This window comes from Pseudorca crassidens, chromosome 9, assembly GCF_039906515.1.
Source record: "Pseudorca crassidens isolate mPseCra1 chromosome 9, mPseCra1.hap1, whole genome shotgun sequence".
NCBI lineage: Eukaryota > Metazoa > Chordata > Mammalia > Artiodactyla > Delphinidae > Pseudorca > Pseudorca crassidens.
Window position 1 is genome coordinate 3,623,004 of NC_090304.1, and position 22,618 is coordinate 3,645,621.

At 51.9% G+C, this 22,618-nt stretch overlaps 1 protein-coding gene across 4 annotated transcripts in view; it reads right to left on the minus strand.

Moving 5' to 3' along the window:
- Positions 1 to 22,618, minus strand: part of PPFIA1 (PTPRF interacting protein alpha 1) — an 87,801-nt gene that overhangs the window by 18,746 nt on the left and 46,437 nt on the right. For 3 of the 4 annotated variants that reach the window (XM_067747974.1, XM_067747976.1, XM_067747975.1), the window contains 8 exons: positions 21,847 to 21,909; positions 20,694 to 20,773; positions 16,627 to 16,762; positions 13,382 to 13,605; positions 11,081 to 11,312; positions 5,748 to 5,899; positions 4,705 to 4,877; positions 4,206 to 4,299 (listed from right to left, as the gene is read on the minus strand). In XM_067747974.1, coding sequence (XP_067604075.1) covers positions 4,206 to 4,299; positions 4,705 to 4,877; positions 5,748 to 5,899; positions 11,081 to 11,312; positions 13,382 to 13,605; positions 16,627 to 16,762; positions 20,694 to 20,773; positions 21,847 to 21,909 — 1,154 coding nt within the window. Of the gene's footprint in view, positions 1 to 4,205; positions 4,300 to 4,704; positions 4,878 to 5,747; positions 5,900 to 8,739; positions 8,770 to 11,080; positions 11,313 to 13,381; positions 13,606 to 16,626; positions 16,763 to 20,693; positions 20,774 to 21,846; positions 21,910 to 22,618 lie in introns of all 4 variants that reach the window. The other variant, XM_067747973.1, reaches the window with a different exon arrangement.

Below are 22,618 nucleotides of genomic sequence, written 5' to 3' on the forward strand. Positions count from 1 at the left end.
GGCACAGGAGCAAATCACTGCCGCTCTCCCACTTCATCTAGGAACCCACTTCTGCCTGCTGCCGACACAACCGCGACTGCTCTGAATGGAATGCCGCGTGCCCTGGGATTCTCTGTTTCTACTCTCTCCTGTTTCCAGTTCTTCTCAACTGGAAACGCTCACGCTCCCCCCGGCGGAGGCCCACCTGCTCCCGCGGCTGCTTTTCTTCAGCGCGCTCGTCCGCACCACAGGGCTCTTGGCTGCCTTACGACCAACTGCTGACATTTTATCTGTTCGAGATCTGGGGACTGCCACGGCACACAGTTTTGTCTCCCTCACTGAACCCCATCATAGACAGTCTGAGAAACCAGGGGATGAAAGCAGCTACCTGGAGACTATTTGGGACGCTATCGCTAAGTCCTCTGCCAGAAGCAGAACACCTGGTCTCCGCTAATGGAATATCGGTAACAAAAGGCCAAGAGAAAAAGACTTGATGACAAAAAATGGTATTTAAAAAACTCTTGAGTGGCAGAATAAAATCTGTTCAGTCCCTCACTTAGGAACAAATGTGTTTCTTTAAAAAAAAAAAGTACTGATATCAAGAGCAGAGAAATAAATAAATGTGAAGTAGAGCCTACCAACTCGCCCGTTCACTCACACGACCACTTTCTAATAACCAACAGAACCGTCTTCTCTCCCTTCTTTACTCCAGCTACCAAGATAAACACGACAGGCGTTTAGTCCTCAGCTAAGTTAACCGCAAGGGAAGGAGCTACTCCTTCACAGGCCAATCTTCTAGACAACAAGAAATCTTCCAGTCATTAGCTCCCAAGCCTAAAACACGAGCACTAAGGTGACAGGACTCCAAACGCCTCAAATCTCCCCAAAGCATCCAGCTCTGTTCCGAAGAAGCTGAGCTACGAGCCAGTATCCTGCGGGATGAGGCGTATGCCATCTGCCGGGATCCCGCGGCCCCGAGCCACGGTCCAGAAGCAAACAGAGGACTCGCTCCGTTTCTGCTGGGATTGATTTCCTTCCTCTGCAACGCTCTCTGCTGTCACTGTCTCACTCTCATCTTTGACCTCAGTTTACAGAGAGGACTGGGGAAACGAGCTCAAGGGGGCTGCCTCCCCTGCGGGCCAGCTGGGACGAGGTCAGCACTGTGCCCACCCGGCTCGGGCCACGCGTGCGGGGCTACTCGGCTGGGACTTGATCTGCCCCGTCAAGGATCAAATTCTAGACCCCAAGCGGGATTTCTTAAATACCTGCTCTAGTAGTCGACTCCTGTGGCACACTTACTAACCTCAGAATCAGAGGCACAGGAGAAAGACATTCAGAAATACGCTGAATTCTATGGGGAACAGACACGCCTATGAGAGAAAGGTCATGTCATATGTGAATGACAACATGCGTTTTAAATTGGGACAGAAGCACCACGGTCAAGCCGTCTTTCGTAACGAGACGGTTGTGTGAGGTGCTGATCAAATACCATACGAGTGGCATCATCCAGACAACAGACAGGGCCTCATTTCTCTGACACTGACACTCTGCACACCCGGCACCTCCTACAAAGGCTCACCGGGCTCCACTTCACCGACGCGGCCGCGCAGGCCGGTGCAGGGCCGGAGAGAGGCCCGGGCAGGAGGACTGCGGTGCCACTTCCCGTCAAAAGCAGTGCAGCTCCGAGCCTGTAGCTGGCGACGGGCAACGCGGAAGGTTTCAGGACACACAGCACAGCAAACCCCACGACTCAGCTTCCCCCGTGAGCGCACGACAGCGTCAACCAAGGGGAGGTGGAAAGACAGCATTTACAACACCAGGTCCTTATTAACGGGGCCCAGTTCAAACGCCGCTGAGCAAGTGCCCGCATGCGGGGAGCCTGTCTAGAGCCCAGGCCACCGCGACGATGGTCAGGGACGCCGGCTCCCACGACAGCTGCAGCCTCCACGCCCCACCGAGCACGTCCAGCACCAAGTGTGCCCGCCGCGCTCTCTCATGTAGCTTTCATGAAACCTGAAAGTCTCATCTTCACCAAATTTTGAAAATTCTCTAAAAAAGTGGACGCACTGGCTGTGTAAATTCAGCAGTTAAAAGAGCACCTCTGAGATAAATTGGGGCTTGATAAAAAGAAAATATTTCTGACAAGCGTATTTTGATTCTCCCATCGATAATGCCATAAACGTTAAACTATATTCAAACAGTACTTTTTCTGGAAAGCTAAAATATTTTTTTCACATTTATAAGTAAAGCATTCTCCCTGAAGCCAATCGTATCTCTGGTTAACTGACAGAACTAAAATCACCCACTGTAGTCAGAAAACCTTCGGACTCTGCGTTGTTCTCCAAGTCGTCAGTACATGTTAGAACTTGCCGCGCGTGACGGTGGAGCAGAGAACACCCTGCTCGTGCACTCTCAGCCGTGGTAACACAGAGTCAGAAGTTCAGCCTGAGCACCCGAGCTCCAGAGGAACCTGCCTAGCAGACACACACACACCAGCGCACGGAACTTCATCACACGCCGGGCAAGTAACCCAGCGACGTCTGCCACGTGCAGCCCACCACTCGAGCTTCCTCCTGAGAATTACAAGACAAATGGAGAAAACACAGTGGAAAACTACGTTTGACGCTACGTGAAACACCAACGCTCAGGAGCAGAGGGTGGGAGGGCTGGCGGCACAGCCATAACCCCTCCTGGTCTCTAGCAGCTGAGCGGGAAGATGTCAAGTGAAACGCCCCAGCAGAATCTAGGGCACAGAAGTGTCCTGGCATGACTCCAGAAGGGCAAAAGGCTCTGACGTTAAGTCCCCATAAGCGAACGGCAGTCACCTGAGTTCGGGTACGACACTCTCTACAGTTCAAAGACAGCAACACTCAAATCAGCTTTTGCTGTTGAGTTTCTACAGTTTTCCACTTCCAGGGAACCAAAGACCGAGTATTCCTACGGTGTCGTGAGCAATGACCGAACGGACAGCACTTCCCCCGGAACGCAATCAACACTATGCCACGCAAGATAACTGTGATTTCTAAGAAGAGAGCTAAAATGAGGCAGATTTCACAAAAGAAAAATCAACAGGCAACTTGAGGGGCTAAAGGCAAACTGGCCTCTAGTGGAGAGGGTCCCCGTGGGCTCAAGGGTGGTCCTGGGGTCAGTGCCTGCAGGCCCCGGATTCCAGACCAGCGTTGGTTTCTCAAGGTGCCTGACAGTGGCCAGATGACCTTCCCCATCGTCAGATTTATCACAGAGCCCACCCAGCTTCCCCCGTCTCAAGGGCCAGTATTACCACCTTATCACCACCTTCCCCACTCTCAGGTTCGTGCTCACCCGAGACTACAAAACGTTCCATCTTATTTCCCACTTGTCAGTTCACTGGGACAGCCTCCGCCTATCCAGGTCATCTACTTAGCGCTCGTTTGGGATGTGGTCACCCGACACACAAATCGTCCTGGGTCAGAAAACGTCTCTGGACCCAGAGACACATGCACACGCTATGTGCCTCTGTGCCTCATCCTGGGGCATCACAACGCCCGAGCTCCTTTGCAGAAAACCATCCCTACTGTTATCGCTTATTTTCAGAAATCAGGACAACTCAGAATTAAAATTTAATAAGATTGCAAAACTGAGAGTCTGTTTAAGGTAAAAATACAAAATCTACCAGAGGAGGGAAAAAAAGGGCAACATGGTAAGTGACAACTTCCTGACTGATGGCTAGCGTGAGCCGCAAATGCCAAGTCCCCGTAGTGGCTGCAGTCACACACGCGTCTGCCCCAGCGCCGGCACTGCTTAAGGAGCCTCGTGGACGTATACGTAGACGTATCTGTACAGCTAATGCTCGTAAAGGCCCCATGGGGTATGTACTACTATGACTCGCATCTCACAGATGAGAAAACTGAAGCACAGGAAAGCCAAGCTTCCCAACGCCCCAAAGCTGACTCGTGCAGGAGCCGCATTCAGATACGAAGGCTCCGTGGCTGCGCACGACTCAGCCACGACACGTCCTCGCCAGAGAACTCTCTAGAGTGGACTAGGAGCCCACGTGTGAGGCCTCCCCGAATTCACAGGTGTTCTAAGTCCTCCGGGAAGCACAGTTTAATAAAGGCTTTGGGCTAAGCTTTCAGAAGATAGTATATCTACTGAGCTGGATATCACATTTAATCAATAAACATTAGTTAAGCATCAGGAACAACTGAAAACTGTTCAGTGAGATCGACAAAAAACAAAAACCTTACTTTTTTTGAAGTTTACGATTTTTTTCAGCCTGTCCTCCCAATTTGCTGAGTCCCAAGGCATCTTGAGATGAGTTTTCTGTCTCTGAAATAACAGCTACGAGGAAGCAGAGTGGTCGAAATATTGAGAGAAAATCAACACGGCCGAGTTAGGTGTTTCTGTAAACAGGTGGAGGAGTTTTTGTAGGGAGAGTGAGGAAAATTCTAAAGGTGAACTTTCCGACCAGACGGCCCATGCGCACACACGCACACACACACACGAAAACGCTCAAGAGGCAGGAAGGCTGACGCCTGGGAGACGCTGAGCTGCTCAAGGCAGGCAGACGTTACCCGTGCTCTCTGGGCCGTGTGTGGACCCACTGGGGAAACAGACCCGGGAGAACACCCAGCTCGTGTGAGAGGAAGCACACGGTGGCGACGGGGCGGCGGAGGGGCGCGCAGAGGTGTGCGTGCAGCCCCCTGCCCACTCCGAACACTGAAGGGTCGGCTGGAAACCACCCACCTTGTCCCAGCGACTCCTTGCCCAGGGCCCCAGGCCGGCCCTTCTCTTTCTTGCCGAACAAGCGGCCGATAGAGGACTTGATGCCCTTCTTCTTGGGGGCTTTGTGCAGTGAGTCCTGGCTGCTGCTGCTACTGCTGGGGTTGCTCGCGGGGCCGTCCTGCGAGCCTGTCGAGCTTTGGGGACAGAAAGTGACCTTTAACGGGTGGCCTCGCGCAACCACACCCCCTACAACGCTCGCTCCCCACACCATGCGGCAGACGGGCCTCCTCGCGGACCGCGGTGCGCACAAGAGGTGCAGGCTCCCCACCACGGACAGCTGCTCCCGAGAGGCCGGGACTCTCTGACGTGAGCTCTCCTCCGAAGGGGGAGGGGCCCGACTCTAGACCACCCAGTGCAGAGGGTGCTCCGAGCCCCTCAAGGTAATGGCCCGGCAGGTGCAGACGCCCCCGGGGCCGGGGCAGGAGAGCGATGGTCACCGTGCAGGGGCGCTGGAGAGATGACCACACGTGCCCTGCATCGAGTGCTGCCTGGCTCCGGACAGGAGCTCAGCAGGTGGTGGTCTGAACAAGGCCAGCGTCACAGAACTGCAACTGACAGTCTCCTGAGAGGAGGCACTCGGGGAGCATGGAAAGATGGGGTGGGACACCTCACAGCTCGGAAAGGACAAGAACGCATCCGAGAGCCACGCAGTGTCCTACAGAGGAGTAACGCTCAGAAACAGCCCGCGCCGGGCGGAGGCTCCAGCCAGAATAGGAAGAAAGTTCCCAAAGGAGTTGATCGGTAGAATCTGCAGAAACGAGGTGTTTCTAAAATTGCTGATATCTCTTAACTCTTTCCTTGCCAAGCTGACTCTGTCCAAACAGAAGGCACCTCCTGCCGGATTTCACTACAGCGCCCAGAGCAGGGGTCGGCACCCTAAGTCTATCACTTCAACAAACACGCTGAACTGAGTGGTATTTCTTTAAAATCATCATTCTGACTTGTTTTTCAAGAGAAGACGAACAGATTTCCTGAAAGTGGAAGGAGGAGAGCAGGGCCCTTACTTGCGTGCGTCCCTGATGTCCTCGTGGCTGGCTGTGTGCAGCGCCCCTGTGTGCAGCCGGTCCAGCCGAAGGGATCGTGGGGACGAGGGGGGTGAAGTTTCACATTTGATGGTCGTCTTGTCGTCTCGTACCTCGTCTCGGGAAGCCGGCAGCTGAGGGATTGAGATAAGTGTAAAATTAGGTGACAACAGACTGTGACGGATAAAGGAAGTCACGGAGGCTCTACGTTATAACCAGAAACTTATCTGAAAACCTATTAGCTATGCTTTCTGCCAGTACAAAAAGGCTTGATCTAGCCTAATGCCATCTTAAAGGGCTGTCTTGTTCATGAGAAGCAAGGCTGTCAGCAGAGGGAGCCGGCCTGCACCCGCACGAGCGCGGAGACCTGGACAGCGGCCTCCCGTGGCCTGCCGTCCCTAGAATCCAGGCCACCCGGACAGGCCCGCAGGGGCAGCAGAGAGCTGAGCCCCGCCTGAAGCCACCACCATAAACCACGCATGGCATTAACCACCGCGATGAAGAGGACCCCGAGGAAGAGGACGGCTGTGTTTATCTCCTGATGCCATTCAACAGAAACACTAGCACGGGGAAGAAACCTCTCAGGCAAACCTGTCCAGACCTTTCTGTTTGAGAGGAAAAAAGAAATAGCTTGTTCTAGGTCTTCATCAAAAGACGATCTCTTCCAGACTCCCAGCTTTTTGGCTTATACTGGGATGTGAGTGTGGGAAGCAGGGCGGTGGTTACGGTATGGGGAACAGGTTAACCCCTCCAGGGCCCAGGCAGATCCCTTATAAACTTGGGTTCAGTGGTCAAGCCAGGGTAGAGTTTACGAAACATGCACGGCAAGCATTTGTAGAAACAATGCGACTTGAGCAACCGACCTGTGCCTTTTTAATGGGATTCTGTAAAGAATAATACTGATCCACTGCAGCCCCACAGTGGCTTGGTGACAACAAAGTGACCCGGGGCAAAATACAGCTGAACTCATTTAAGCGACAGCTGGATAAACTGTGTCCTCTCCTGACTTCTAATTACAATCATCAGATAGCAAAAGGCTAGAAAGGCTAGAAATCATCAATGTGAAACTTAACAGGGATCGATCTCAAGTTCAAGTTCAAACAATCCTTTACAAAAATCAAACGGGTCAGGGAAGTGACACAGGCCTGAGTTGACTAGGGACTCCGTGGAGACAAACAGCTGCTTTGAAGCCCAGTAAACACGACAAGGCCCTTCCCAAGGGCCTCTTCCTAAGGAAGTCCTCCGGGCCCACCCAGCCTGGCACCTCCCCCGGGATGAGAGCCCGCCCCACTGTGCCCACGTGACTAGGATGGGCAGCTGCACGCAAGCTGGGCAGGCGTCTCGGCATCCACGTGCGGCGTGGAGGAGGCGGCAGGTCCGCCGGTGCCTGGTTCTTGGCGCACACACGCCAAACCTAGAACAAGGCCCTCTCAGTAGCCAGCCAGCGAGCTCAAGCTACCACATGCAACAGACCAGGCCCCCCGGCCGGGACGTAATCAACAGGCCACTACCTTTATTGAGAAAGTCTTGCCACCAAGAAAACTACGAACGTATGCAGCAGAACTGTGTCTCACTGCCGACCTGTGGACTGTGCAGGGACGGCACAGCGTGGCCACCCCGAGGGGCACGGGTCTACCGCTGTCCTCACTTAACAGCAGGGCAAAGCCGGGCCCAGAGCGGGCGAGCGGCTCACCCAGGTCACAACCAATCGGTGACAGAGCCGGGACTTTAAACTGCCGCACTGCTGTGGCCTGGCAGAGGGGCGCTGGCGCGCTGGGCGGCTGGGCCGCAGCACGGCTGCGCGGTGAGTGCACGCCCAGGGGGTTGTGAGCCTGAGAGGGAGGGAGACATCGTGGTCAACAGATCTGGCCCTCAGCGCACCGTATTCCCTCCAAGAACAGGGGCTCAGTCCAGGGTTATCTGAGAGGAAGGAGCCCCGAGCGCTCTCCGTCAGGAATGCTGTGAAGGAGACAAGAGCTCCTGGTGGAAAAGCGGGCCAGACGGCGCCAGGGCTGAGGGTCCAGGTTCTGAAATCAGACAAATCCACACTGCGCTGCTGACTGACTGTGCGAGCCTGGGCACAGCACCTGGCCTCTCTAAGCCTCGGCGTCCACGTCTGTTGAATGGGGATAACAACAGCACCTGGACCTCACGTGGGTGTTTGTGGGATTAGGGAACAGACTCGTAAAGCATTCAGCACGACGCCTGGCACAAAGTGACAGCCTACCGAATGCTACTACCTGTGACTATTAAAATTGCTTTCCCCCAAATCTAGCATCTATGGCTCCGCTTCCATCATTTCTTTTTTTTTTTCTTTCTGTGGTACGCAGGCCTCTCACCATCGTGGCCTCTCCCGTTGCGGAGCACAGGCTCCGGACGCGCAGGCTCAGCGGCCCTGGCTCACGGGCCCAGCCGCTCCGTGGCATGTGGGATCTTCCTGGACCGGGGCACGAACCTGTGTCCCCTGCATCGGCAGGTGGACTCTCAACCACTGCGCCATCAGGGAAGCCTCCCATCATTTCTTTTTAAAAAACACTGTGGGGAATTCCCTGGCGGTAGGGTGGTTAAGGACTCAGTGCTCTCACTGCCTGGGGCCCGAGTTCGATCCCTGGTTGGGGAACTAAGATCCCGCAAGCCTCGCAGCACAGCCAAAAATAAATAAGTAAATAAACAAATAAATAAAATTTAAAAATAACAAAAAATAAAAACCACTATGTCTATTGTAAATAAGCGTGCAACACTTAGAAGGCAAACAAGCGCGAGAAAGGCAAACTCTTACATTTGTCCCAGTGAACGACCTATTTCCAGCGGAACCATCAGCATATGTTAAGTGGAGGGTGAGTTTCAACACTTCCATTAAAACGTCAATTATTCACCAGTACTCAACCACATAGTGTTCATTCACGTAAAACGACAGGGACTCTTCAATACTTCACAAAGAAACAAAGGCATGCTGAATTACTAAATATTTTACCTTTCTACGATGCTTCCTTAAATCACTAGGCTGACAGATGCATGCAAAGAAATGAAGAGAAACCAGATTTACTGCACACTTTGAAGTTAAAAATTCAAGGATCAGTACAGGCAAATATATTAAAAAGAAAATGACAGAACACATGTAAGTGAGATAAGATTTAGAGAAAATGTAACTGGAAATAGAACATTTTTTTGACCACAAAAGTTAAATATAATAAGCTATTCAAGATTTCCTAGTGAAACAGTATAAATTTTCCTCAGGAAGATACAATTCTATTACAACATACTCCATTTCTTATAATATGGCATTCTGTATAACAAAGGGCCTTAACAGTTGTCTATTCTAAGCCAAACTTCTCTATAACTTAGTTTTTCTTAATAAGAAACATGTTATACTTTAAAATAGCAATCTAACTGATGAGGAAGTAATTGCAATACCTATTTTAACACTGAACAAATCTAACCACCTATTGGACATTAACGTAAAATCCTTACCTAGAATTTGATTTAAAACTTCTCAAAATAAATTTATTGATTAAAGCAGGTACCCTGTGAAAATATGTAAGAATAAAAGCTAGCATAATAGCAGACAGTCTTTACATTTTATGATTCATAGAAGATAATTTAATTAAAAATAGTCTAGTAAAGACACTAACTGTGCATGTTTAATAGGCTGATGAGATTTACCGTCTTAAGTAATACAAGCACTGAAACCAGAAAGTATGTTGTGTCAGAGTCCATGAATTCTACACTTAGCGGGTCATTTCTTTATATAAGCAGCATCTCACTTATGAATTACACGTATGCTATACAGTGTGAGCAAAAACACTCTGGTCCATCTACATCATGCCTGTAGCCATACCTATTATGCAGTGATACACTACATAAAACTTACCGCTATGGGGGAAAAACACTGTTTAATGAGAAACGAAGAAACCCCACTAATGAGCCACAAACATAGACACACGCTGTGGAGCACAGCACTGCTGTGGAAGGGACTGATAACCGAGTGGGGAGGACGGGGAGCGGAGCTGGATGGTAAACTACAGACCCGGCGGTGGGGAGGCTGGGGTCTGGATTAACTGATAAAACAAAGGATGGTACAGGGAATCAACACCGATGACAGAAGCAGACACACCGTCAGCCAGGACAGAGAACCACATAACAACAAAGAAAAAAATACACAGAACTGTTTTTACAAATTCTCTGAAAGATACTAAGCATGAAACCACAAATGAAATCGTCAAAGAGTTTTAATTATCAGCTAATTAGCTAATGATGTAAATTACAGAAGCAGTATATGCCCAAATACCACGACATGGACTAGTCACCACTTCACGTGTCACTGAAATGATTCACAGTTCATTTACTTATACGCTAACAATGCAGCTAAAATGAAAATGGGTGGTAACAGAAAAAAGTTATAATACAAGTGCAGTTAAAAAGCAGAATATTGTAAATCCGACTTCACGTGGTGAACAGCAATGCACTCAGAAGACCTAAATCCACAGAAAGCTATAACGTGTGCTCCAGAGCTGCACGCTGTCACCACGTGCTCATCGCGTTTCCACATGAGGAAGAGTGAGGACGCCCGTTTGCTTCCCTGGGAGCCGCGGGGCACCAGCTTTTTTTTGCGGCACGCGGGCCTCTCACTGCTTTGGCCTCTCCTGTTGTGGAGCACAGGCTCCGGACGCGCAGGCTCAGCGGCCATGGCTCAGGGGCCCAGCCGCTCCGCGGCATGTGGGATCTTCCCGGACCGGGGCCCGAACCTGTGTCCCCTGCATCGGCAGGCAGACTCTCAACCACTGCGCCACCAGGGAAGCCCAGGGGCACCGGCTTTTAACCTGGTTTCACATGCAGAGCCGGCGTGAGTGCGTGGCCAGCTGCCTCAGCAAGAGGACCACTTTAGCTTTTTCGGTTTTGTTTTGACCGCATGCCCTGCCCCCTCCAGTGAGACATCCCTAGTGTAAAGGAAGACAGCATCGACTCTCTGTACAGTGTTCGAGATGCCATTAGGGCTGCCTATGTTTACTCTTGCTAAGCTGTCTATTCCTGAAAAACAAAAACTTTTCTGTAGCTGCTGCGCCTTGCAGAGGCCATGCCCAATGTTACACAAAGGAGAACTTTGGATGAGTTCATGATGACATGCTAAGCTGGTGGTCCAAACATCAAAATTAATTTGTCATTAATTGGGGGGACTGATTAAATACTAGCTTTAAAAATCTTGAACCTCTGAACATAGCAAATGCACCTGACTTTCTTCTAGGTTAACAAAGAAAGCAAGCAAGCAAACCAGGTGTGCTGGGGGAGGGTGCAGCAGGGAGAAGGCAGACACTTACCAGAGTCATGACGCCTAGTCTGTCCACTTCCCTTGCCGGGCTGTGCGGGGCCCTTCGAGGGGTGGGCCGCCCGCTGCTGGGAGGGGAAGAGCTGGCCCGAGAGGAAGCAGGGTACGGGGGGATGGAGCTCACTGATCTAAAACGACCAAGGCTGTCTAAGCTCCCACTGCCCACCCTGCTCTCAATCTCCTCCGCCCGCTGCTCCGTGTTCTCCTTTTCTTCTTGTATCAACCTGAAACAGAATAAAACCGTCACCTGCCTTTGTCAGAAAACAGAGGAACGTGTCTGGATAACAAATCTGGGTCTGTGTTCTGTGTTATTTACGATTGACGACTTAGCACTGAGTTGCTTCCGATCATTCACGTTTGATTTTCCTTATTTACACTAAATTCTGATGGGGGCTGGGTGGCAACGCTCACTGCATAATGAGACATTTAAAATTTACAGCTTTTTTACAATATTTAAAATTTACAACCTTCCCTGTTGTTACAGCAAAGCAGCACACCTGTCTATCAATTTTTTCAACTGGAAACAGGGAACTCTGATATAATCAAAAAGCAATTCACAAAGCAATGTGGAGTTTCTAAACACAAGTCTCTAGACCTGATGAAAATGCTGAGTTGATTTTTTTTTAAGGTTGAATTTGAACAAAAGTATTATTTCACAAAGTCCTCTACCAGCCTCATGTGAGTTTCTTTTTTTGTTTGTTTTTGGGGTTTTTGTTGTTGTCGTTCCCCAACCAGGGATTGAACCCATGCCCCCTACAGTGGAAGGGCAGAGTCTTAACCACTGTGCCACCAGGGAAGTCTCTCATGTGCTTCTGGATTCATGTCGACCACAGCTGCATTACTCTGGAATTCAAGGTTAATGTTCCTCTCCCCGAATGTGTACTGGATGGTTAAATAGCAGTCTAAATATCTGACTATGCAAATACAATTATTTTGATATTAAAATACCGGATCCTTGTCGTAACCTTTCCAATTTAAGTTCTGTTTATATATACTGAAAGTATTTTCTCATTTTTGATAAAAAGTCGATGGGCAGAATTTACCAGTTACATCAGGTCAACCTGTTGCATAAGGAAAAAATCATTTTTACCTGGCTACAAAAATAAAAGTATATTATCGTTTCACAGTTAACCGCAGGGATGGGGAAAGACAGTCTTTCAGAGCCCGTCTGGGTTCAAACATGGCTCACGAAGCAGTCAGTCTATGAAGTCAAAAGTGCAGGCAGCACAACCTACTTTTGCCGTTTATTCTGCGGCCTCTCCTCTCTGGCCCCCGTTCTCTGCAGGTGGGAACGGGCACCTCTGCCTGTGTTAATGTGACAAGAGCAAGCTGAGCAGCAACTCTGACCGAGTCCGCCACAGGGTCACCGGCCTGGGGCTGCTCTGCATGTGGACTTGGGACAGGAGGTGTGGCCATGGCAGATCTGACACCGGGCAGGCCTCAGGGTACCCGATCACACTGCCGCCCCCAGACCTAAGGCCTCCTGATCACTACAAGGCGTCCTCTGGATTCTATTCCCTGTTTTGCAAAGTAACTATTATAATTGCTACGACAGTTTCTAAAGAAAACATCTTAAATGTACTGATGAGACTAGAAAATACTCAAGCACACATCCTCTGACCCCTGTCTTACAAGAACCGATTTTCACATTATGTTAATTTAAAAGCAAATCGCAAGTCCCAGTGGGAGCCTGCCAACCCGAAAACCCCAGCTTTTCTGTTCCCGGTGGCTTTGGGACACACCACAGAATACGCGAGGCTCCAAGGGACCCACAAGAGGGCGACCTCTCCGTGCTGGAGGATGCACGGGCTGCAGGGGGGCATCAGCTCAGAGCTGGGGGGGACACAGCCGGCTGGCAGAGGCCGAATAAGGGTGTGCCCTCACTTTCTGCGGCACGCCCACCAGCCCTGCCCCGGGAAAGGAATCCGGGGAGCCGACTCCGCCCCGACTCCCTGGCGCCATGTCTCCGCCCTGCACCCCGGACGGGCATGGCCTCGGCTCTCTGCACCCCGCCATCTCTCTCCAGGTGTGTCGGCAGCTTCCGGGGGCAGGGGCTGAACGCCTCACGCCTCTCCCCCTTCCACGACATCTCACACAGTGTGCTGACCCCACAACTGTGGAGACAACGCCCTGCTTAACTGAGCTTTATAAGCAAGGGCAATCTCAGGACTTAAAATTCTTAAAACAGGACCGACGTACGTTTCCGTATTTATGGAACACTTAGGCTTTTCTAAGTAGCGACCACCCCTCGGAGACACCGTGTTTCCGGGAAGCCAGGCACGGGCACACGCACCGGATCTCTTTGTTGATGGCGTCCAGCTGCTCCTGAAGCATCATGGCCAGGGTCTGGGCATCGGCCTGCCCGCTGGGCGACAGCAGAGTGGCTGAGCTGAAAAGCGTGTCCCCGTCGCCGGCGCCGTCAGGCACGTCCGCGCCGCTCTCGAACGCCTGCGCCACGTGAGCCAGCACGCTGGCCTGCCGCGCGCGCTCCCAGTCCTGCTCATCCAGCGTCTGCACCTGCGCAAGAAAGGCCGCGGTTCAGCAGCGACAGTCAGGGCAACTGCAGGCTACCAGCAACTTGAAACAACTTTACACAGAGACCCAGAAGACCTTGGAAAAATGGGTCACGCTTAGAAGCCACTGACATCTGTGAAGTGAGCAGTACTTAGGAAATGGGCAGGAGGAGAATCTATTTCTCAGACAGCCTGGCCACGTTCACTTCCTAGCCTGGACGGGAGGCAATTCTACGACGTTATTCGCAAGGCTGAGGCAACCGCGTCAGAAACAAAAACCGAAAATTAAAAAAATTAATTCCGTGCCACCATCAGCCAGGCTGAAGGGAAGTAAACAAAAATCCCTCAGATCCAAAGCTGCCGGGTTCACCTCGGCTGCCATAGCTTTCACCAGTGCCACCACGTAACAGGGCTCTCAGAGGTCCCTTAGTCTCGTCTCCCAACACGCGCAGACAAGAGCAGCAGCAGAAGGGAGATGGGAGAGCCTGCCCCCGACAGCCCTCGGGGCGAGGGAGCTGCAGAGCAGGGGGGCTTTTCTAGGGAACTGCAACTCGCGTTGCAAGGACACCTCCGTGCTGAGCCCGGACGCCCTCTGCGCTGTCATCAGAACATGCACAGAAGCAGCGTGCTCGCTGGGGCCCTGCGCTGCCTCTCCTCTGGGGCCATCCCACACCCCTTCCCTCCCCAAACCTCCTCCCACTCCCCATCCCCACCTCCACGCTCAGCCCAGGGTCCTGCCTTCCGTTTGCCAGACACGACCTCAGAGTAACCACGGGGCAGCCTCTAGACGCAGGCTCCCCAGCCCCCTGCCCCTGGGGCCTGTGCCCACGCAATCCGTCTTCCGACCCTCCCCAGGGCCGGGCCACCCCCTTCAGCTGGTCCAGGATCACCTGCCATCACTCCTCCTTCCCTGTGGCTAATCCACGTCCTAGGGGCTCATTCCCAACAGCCTCAGGATGTCCACTCCCTCCTCTCTCCTTAAAAGCACACAGCAGGAACCACAGAACTCTCCCTCCAGGGCTCCTTCCAGCAACCACTGCGTTTCCCTGAAAGCGCCCAAGGGCAGCCTCTACACCGCCCCTTCCCTCCTCCGTCTGTCTCCCACTCTCTGCAAGCAGGTGTGGCTCCAGGGGGCTCCGTGGAGCCCGCACGCCTAGGTCCCCTCCCCCACACCGCCCAGCAGAGCGCTGGAGCCTCTGACTCAGCAGCCCCACCCTCCCGGGCTACTCCTCACCCCCCGCCGCCCTTTCTCAGCCTCCCGACCTCTGAATCCGGGGTGCCCCACGGCTCCATCCGTGGACCTCATCTCTCTCTCCACAGGCACCCACCGGGTGACCCTATCTGGCTCATGCCTTTAAATACCACCTGTATGCCCATGACCCCAAGTCTACCTCGAGTTGAGAGCTCTCCCGGGTCCTGGAACACCCAGCTGCCGACCTGTCCACCTGAACGGGACCGAGGCCCAGATCCCAGCCTCCCCCGACCCGGCTATCTCCCTCACAGCAGGAAACAGACCCCAGCCTTGAGCTGCTCCCGGACCGCGACCGCCCCCGCGCCCGTAGCCTACGTCCAGTGCACCGGCCCGTCTGGCTGGCACGACCATTACCTCCGAATGGCTACTTCCCCTCCCTTCCTCAGGTCTTTGCTCGAACGCCACCCTCCTGGAGACCCTCGCTGGCCACCCTGTTTAAAAATTATTCCCCTCCTTGTTTGGCAACTCGGGTACCCTTGGTTTCCTTTCCCTGCTTATTACCATCTGGCTGTGGTGACTGAAAAATACGTCCATGAATTCTTTAATCCTCCTCCCTTCAAGAGGCAGAGGGCAATTCCTCCCTGACCCCCGTGAGTGAGGGCAGGACTTCGCAGCTCACTCTAACGATCAGAACGCAGTGGAAGCAAAGGTGTGCAGCTTCCGGGACTGCGGCATGAAAGGGCTCTCCCCCGCTCTCTCTCGGAGGGAGTTCTGAGGAAAGCCAGCCCCATGAAGAGGTCCACACGGCAAGGACCGGGGCCCTCTCGCCAACAGCCAGGTGAGGGAGTCTGAAAGCGTGCCACCCAGCCCCGGGGGAGCCTTCCGGTGGCAGTGACCTCAGGAGGCCCTGAGCAGGGCCCAGCCCACTAAGATGCTCCCACGTGCACACGAACTGTGGACTATTAAATGTTCACTGTGAAGCCACTGAGCTTTGCAGTGATTGGCTCTGCAGCAGTAGATAAAGAATACACACAGCATGTTTTATTTTACTTTCCATTCACTGCTGCCTCTCTCTTCTCACTAGGGAGTGCGTGTTGGAGTGTGCGTGCGTGCAGGTATTTTGTCTGGTTTTTTTTTTTTTTTTTTTTTTGCGGTATGCGGGCCTCTCACTGTTGTGGCCTCTCCCGTTGCAGAGCACAGGCTCCGGACCCGCAGGCTCAGCGGCCATGGCTCACGGGCCCAGCCACTCCGCAACATGTGGGATCTTCCCGGACCGGGGCACAAACCCATGTCCCCTGCATCGGCAGGCGGACTCTCAACCACTGCGCCACCAGGGAAGCCCATTTTGTCTGTTTTTAATTCTCTGCTGGAGCCCTAGGTCTGAGGATGCCTGGCCCAAACTAGCTGCTCACTGAATATGGGAGCTCAAAATACAGAGACATATATAAAAATATATGCCGTGAAATGCACAAAAATATGAAGGCAGTTGAACTTCCAAATGAGAATTCTCACTACAAGATGATGAATGTGTGTATTCATTCACTCTTAAGGACGACCTCAAACCTGTGCTAATCAGCACTGTGCTGTGCCTTACAGTAGGTCACATGTTACCAAAATTTGTTCTTAAAAAAAAAAAAAGCTTGCCTTAAAAGTAAACTCTTAGTCAGAAAAAGGAGAACGGGGGTAGGGGAAGAGAGGAAGCGACCCATCAAGCTTTGTTTCAGGACAGTCTCCGAACCGCAGGGTGAGGAGGCCAGTATCTCACAGAGCGCTGGTCCCCGGGACAGGGGGCGGGGCTGGGCGGGGCGGGGCGGGGCGGGGGGGGGGGCTTGCCTTGGAAGGCTCGTCGCGCAGCGCTGCCAGCCGGCCTTTCTGCGGGCGTCGCAACACCGCGCTGCTGCTGAAGGAGTCCGAGGGCCCGTCTGCCACGGGGAACCTGAAATCTGGGACGCTGCCCAAGTGGGGTCGGCTGAAACACGGGGGAAGAAAAAGGTCATTATTAGAAGGAAAGTGACCTCACTTTGTTGGCCAAGCCAGAACCTGTCAACTTGGAAACTGAGTGATGTCACAGGAGAAGGTCGCCCAGGAGGGCACCGCTCGCCCGCTCCAACAGCACCCCGCCGCCTGCCCCACCACATCCGGGAAAGCCAGCGCGGACACGAGGACATGCCAGTGACAGGGACGGCACCCAGCTGTCTGCGGCGTCCAGGGGTTTGTGGTCCACCTGGGAACCCGCCCTCAGGTCAGGGCGCTGGGCCCGGCACCTGCCCTGCTTTTTCCTTGACATCCACACCTCCCCTCTGGCCTTCAGCTGTTCTCTCCTTTCCTGTTTGGGCCAAGATGCCCAGTGTGAAGCCCATCAATCATAAACATTCCTCTACCTGGAACACCGTCTACACCGCTCACAGAGCCTCAGACAAACCCGCAGCAGAAACCCCTCTGAACCACGGCTTAGAGCTTAGATGGACTGGTGTTTCCGAATCAAAAGCAGAGTCCTGGGTGTAATTACATTAACGATCAAGACGCTAGGCTGAAGAAGTCCCAGAACAGGTGGTTGGGGCCCTGAGCATGACGACAGAAACTGGGCGTGGGTGTCAGGAGACATCCCGGTCAGCGGAGGCGCGGCCCAGCCTTGACCATGGGCCCACCTGCACTGCGGGCCCAGCCCAGGAGCTGCTCAGCCCTTGTCTCTGGGAAGAAGGGTGGCGCCTTCATTCGCAGGAGCCCTGAAATCCGGGAAACAGACCCCACTCCCCTGAGGAGAGTAAAGCTCTCCTCACACCCTCTGCAGAGCGGGCCAGGACCACGTGCTAGCTCAGCCTCCTCTAGTTCACCCACTGCTCGACGTTTTTAAAAGAAATGTCTTCCCAACAAACACATGAAAGAATGCTCAACATCATTAATCATTAGAGAAATGCAAGTCAAAACTACAATGAGATATCATCTCACACCAGTCAGAATGGCCATCATCAAAAAATCTAGAAACAATAAATGCTGGAGAGGGTGTGGAGAAAAGGGAACCCTCTTGCACTGCTGGTGGGAATGTGAATTGGTACAGCCACTATGGAGCACAGTATGGAGGTTCCTTAAAAAACTACAAATAGAACTACAATACGACCCAGCAATCCCACTACTGGGCATATACCCTAAGAAAACCATAATTCAAAAAGAGTCATGTACCAAAATGTTCATTGCAGCTCTATTTACAATAGCCAGGAGATGGAAACAACCTAAGTGTCCATCATCAGATGAATGGATAAAGAAGATGTGGCATATATATACAATGGAACATTACTCAGCCATAAAAAGAAATGAAATTGAGCTATTTGTAATGAGGTGGATAGACCTAGAGTCTGTCATACAGAGTGAAGTCAGAAAGAGAAAGACAAATACCGTATGCTAACACATATATATGGAATTTAAGGGGAAAAAATGTCATGAAGAACCTAGGGGTAAGACAGGAATAAAGACACAGACCTACTGGAGAACGGACTTGAGGATGTGGGGAGGGGGAAGGGTGAGCTGTGACAAAGCGAGAGAGCGGCATGGACATATATACACTACCAAACGTAAGGCAGATAGCTAGTGGGAAGCAGCCGCACAGCACAGGGAGATCAGCTCGGTGCTTTGTGACCGCCTGGAGGGGTGGGATAGGGAGGGTGGGAGGGAGGGAGACGCAAGAGGGAAGAGATATGGGAACATATGTATATGTATAACTGATTCACTTTGTTATAAAGCAGAAACTAAACACACCATTGTAAAGCAATTATACTCCAATAAAGATGTAAAAAAAAAAAAAAAAAAGAAATGTTTTCAAGTGTTGCATAGGATTTATCCCTTGTTTGCAGGAGATCAAAGTCTGGAATCTCCCTTGAACCGCAACCGTCTCCCCTTCCCCTCTGGCCTCATGCCTAAGGAAACTGCTCCTTCTTTCTCAGCATGACCTCTACCCAACTGCTTGGGGCCACAGCACACTTCAAAATCGGGTGAAAGCTACGACACAAAATCCCGCACGTGCTTTTGGTGGCTGGCGGATCCTCTGAAGTCCACAAACGCCCCCGGGTTCTGTCGCCCCGCAGCAGTCATTTCCCAGTCTCCTTACGGAGCCCAGCCACCATCTTTGTCCCCCACTTGTCAACAGAGGCTGGCTTTCCTCCCAGAAGATCTCAGAGACAAGGTGACTGATTTCACTGTGAAGTCCTGCCAAACAAGCCGAGCCTGCCCTGCCCACGAGCCATCTTTTCAGTCCCCCCTCCGCACCCCGAGGCCCCCCTCCCCACCTGCTGTGATCCGTCTTTTCCCATTTCTACAGCTCCCAACCACCTCTCTGCTAAGCCACTTGACATTACACCTGGAGAACTGCCTCCTTGAAACGTCCCCTCCCGCAGTACCCAGCCCCTCCAGCCCACTGTCTTCAGAGCACAGATTTCGCCTACAGCCCCCACCGCGCCATCAGAGCACGGAGGCCCCCCTCCGCCCCCCTGCGCCGTCAGAGCACAGAGTCCCCCTCCCGCCCCCCTGCGCCGTCAGAGCAGAGCCCCCCCATTCCAGCCCCCTGCGCCATCAGAGCAGAGCCCCCCTCCCGCCCCCCTGCACCATCAGAGCACAGAGCCTCTCCCCCCACCGCCCCCCTGCGCCATCAGAGCACCGAGCCTCTCCCCCCACCACCCCCCTGCGCCGTCAGAGCACAGAGCCCCCTCCCGCCGCCCCCCTGCGTCATCAGAGCACGGAGGCCCCCTCCCGCCCCCCTGCGCCATCAGAGCAAGAGCTGCTTCCTCGTCCTTGACTTTCACTGTCACACATGGCTCTGGTGACCATGCCCAAGGCTTTTCCACTGAAAACCCCCGCAACTGTGCCAGCCCTTCGCTTCTGGCACCCGCGCCCCCTTCATCACTCAAACTCCCAAAAGAGTAACAGGCTGTGTCCACCTCCTCCTCCAGGTACCCGCACCGTCCTCACACGCACCTCATCTACCCCGTGAGCAGGGCTCTGCCTCCACCTCCGACCTCACCCTAGAGGACCTTAGCCAGCAAGTCCAGCGATGCCGCTGTCCCGATCTCCCTCCACCCCCCCACCCCCCACCGTCCGTAAGCTCACACACTCTCCTTGAAATTCTACCCCCCGGTGGTTCTGGAGACAGGGAAAGTTTCTGGCTCTGTCTCTATCTTCCTTGATTTCTCTTTTTTTCTAGGAGGTTCTGCAAGGACCCTAGACCCTGACGGTCCCCTACGTTTGCAAATGCTGCAATATCTGTATAGGCTCCGAACTGTCTCCTAAATCACGATTCAAGCAGGAGTCTCTTTCCTACAGATGGATGAATGTCACCAGTTAAGCTCTTCAATAACTTTTGCTAAAGTTTAACTCTCACTTGATGATCATTTTCCACAAAGAAAGCAAAGAAAAATTTAAATAGCTTAAAAAGAATTATCGCCCCTATAATGACAAGTAAGAAACACATCAGGATGCTGAGTCATTTGCTCAACTCACTCACAAGCCAGGTGGTTCCTCCCACGGCAGCCAGCGCCACGTCATGTCTCAATACATGTTAAAATGACTGCAAGTCACTAACCTGCGATTCTTAAGAATCATCAGTGTCACAGTCTGTCAGGTCCCTCAAATGAATACACCCAAATATTAACGAGCCACCACCCTCCTTCCAAACCGCCTCCTGTGGTTTTGAGTCTTGTCAGTAACGTGACTGCCACTCTCCTAGGTCCCGAGTTCTAACCTTAGGAATGATATTCTACTCTTTCTTCCCTCTAGCCTGCCACTAAGCTACAGGCTCCTGGAGGCGCGACCACGAGCTATACCCACCCAGTCATACTGTCCACGCAGCCATGACACGCCCTTGTATACACACGACAGTGCTGGGCAGAGCTGTGACCTGGGGAACGTCCTACCTGTGGTGTAGGGGAGCCCCTCTCAGCCCCGTCTGGTCCAGTTCAGCTCTCAAGGCTTCCAGGGTTAGTACGAGCTGATCCTACAAAACAGCAAATGGCATAACACGTGTTGCTTCCAGGATATAAAATGACTTGCATCAAAATGTGCTCAAATGCTGAACAAAACCGTAACAGGTTACATTAGCAGTTATAAAATCCAGACATTTTAATTCTGAGAAAATGTTCTCCAAGAGTCCTACAGCAAACATAAACGCTCAGACCAGTATTAACTTTATAAGCTGTAGTGAACAAAAAGTTACATCTTGGTTGTAGAAAAGCTCTCAGAAGAGAAACGCCAAGCCATTAACAATAATGAATTCTGAGACAAGCTGTACTTGGGGCAGGGCTGGGGGACACACACGCAGGATTCACTCTCCATCGCACTCGCTCCTCTGCATTGCTTCTAGCTGTCTACACCAAGCACACATCCACTCATGTGCCAGCCCTACTCCCAACGCCACTTCCTCACAGGGCAAAGCGACAAGGCAGACTGCCAGAGTTTCTGAGTCAACGGACAGCCTTCCTGCTCTGCGCTGTGGGCCACAGCTGCCACTCACCTCATGTGGCTACTGAGCGCCTGGGACGGGCCACCCCAAAGCGCCAAGTGCTGTGACCAGAAACCACACCGCAGGTTTCAAAGACTCAGGTGGAGAGAAGAACGTAAAGCAGCTCATTCGTTTTTAGAGCAATTATACGATAAGATAACATTCTGATTACATAGGGTAGAATACAATACAATTAACTTCACCTGTTTCTTTCTACTGTTTTAAATGTGGCTACTAGGAAATGTTAGATTACACATGTGGCTCTTATTATCTTTCTGATGGACGGCACTGTTCCAGATGAAAGGCTCCTGCTTTGTTTCAGCTTTCAGATGAACCCAGAAAGGACTCAGAATTCTGAAGCACACACACCTGCTGGACTCTAAATCCATGTAAAACGCAAACGCCTTCAACACACAAATCCCGGAGTGCTATATATGTTATAGCAGTGGACTAGCCATAAAGAAAATGTAACTCAACTTCTGCTAAACAGCCGTAATAATTATAATAACAATGAACCCAGCTCAATTCAGCTCTTAACAGATTTCTAAACAATCTAGAGATTGAAGCACCTTATCATGTTGCATTTCTTCTAATTGCTTTTTTGCATTTTCAACTTCTCGTAGGAGGGAATTCTGAAAAAGATATAAATAGCCTTTTAGTGTTAATTCTTAAAAATGTTCCACGTACTATAGGACGGCTACAGTTCTGTCTGAAACAGTGAAGCACCGCGGGAAGGAATGGGCCACGTGAACATACTAATGGGCAGATCACACTCCCAGGGTGAACTGCGAGCCACGAGGCCAGATGACACCTTTTAATCATAACCTGTACATATAAAATTTCCTTCTTCACCGACTGATTTTCTAGATGTAAGGAGGTCAAGTTCATGGGGTAAGTTAAACTGGTTTATACCGGCTTTCAGCTTTTGCAGTTCAGTGGTCACTCGGGAAACCGGCACAAGTTTCACATGCAAAATTCAAATCTGAGACAAAAATAGTCCTACCTTAAGGCCGGCCCGCAGATCAGGGAGGAAGTGAGGTAACTGCCCTATGTGGTCTCTAGTAATGCATTTCATCGTGGGTTTTGTGTAAAATGAAACGTGCCACATAATTAGTGGTAACCACTGGTCTCTCCCAAACAAGCATCAGCCCAGGTGCCAATCTCAGGGAAGATTCTTGGGCCTCATCTCTAGGGCACTGGTGCAGTCGGGACAGGTTTTTTATCAAACCCGAACCAAAGTGTCGCCCATCAGAGCTTCTCTGACATAGATTCTCGGCTACTCCTTTACTCTGGTTACAGCTACAGTAGTTCCATGATGAGCAGCAAGAGTCCAGGCTTAGA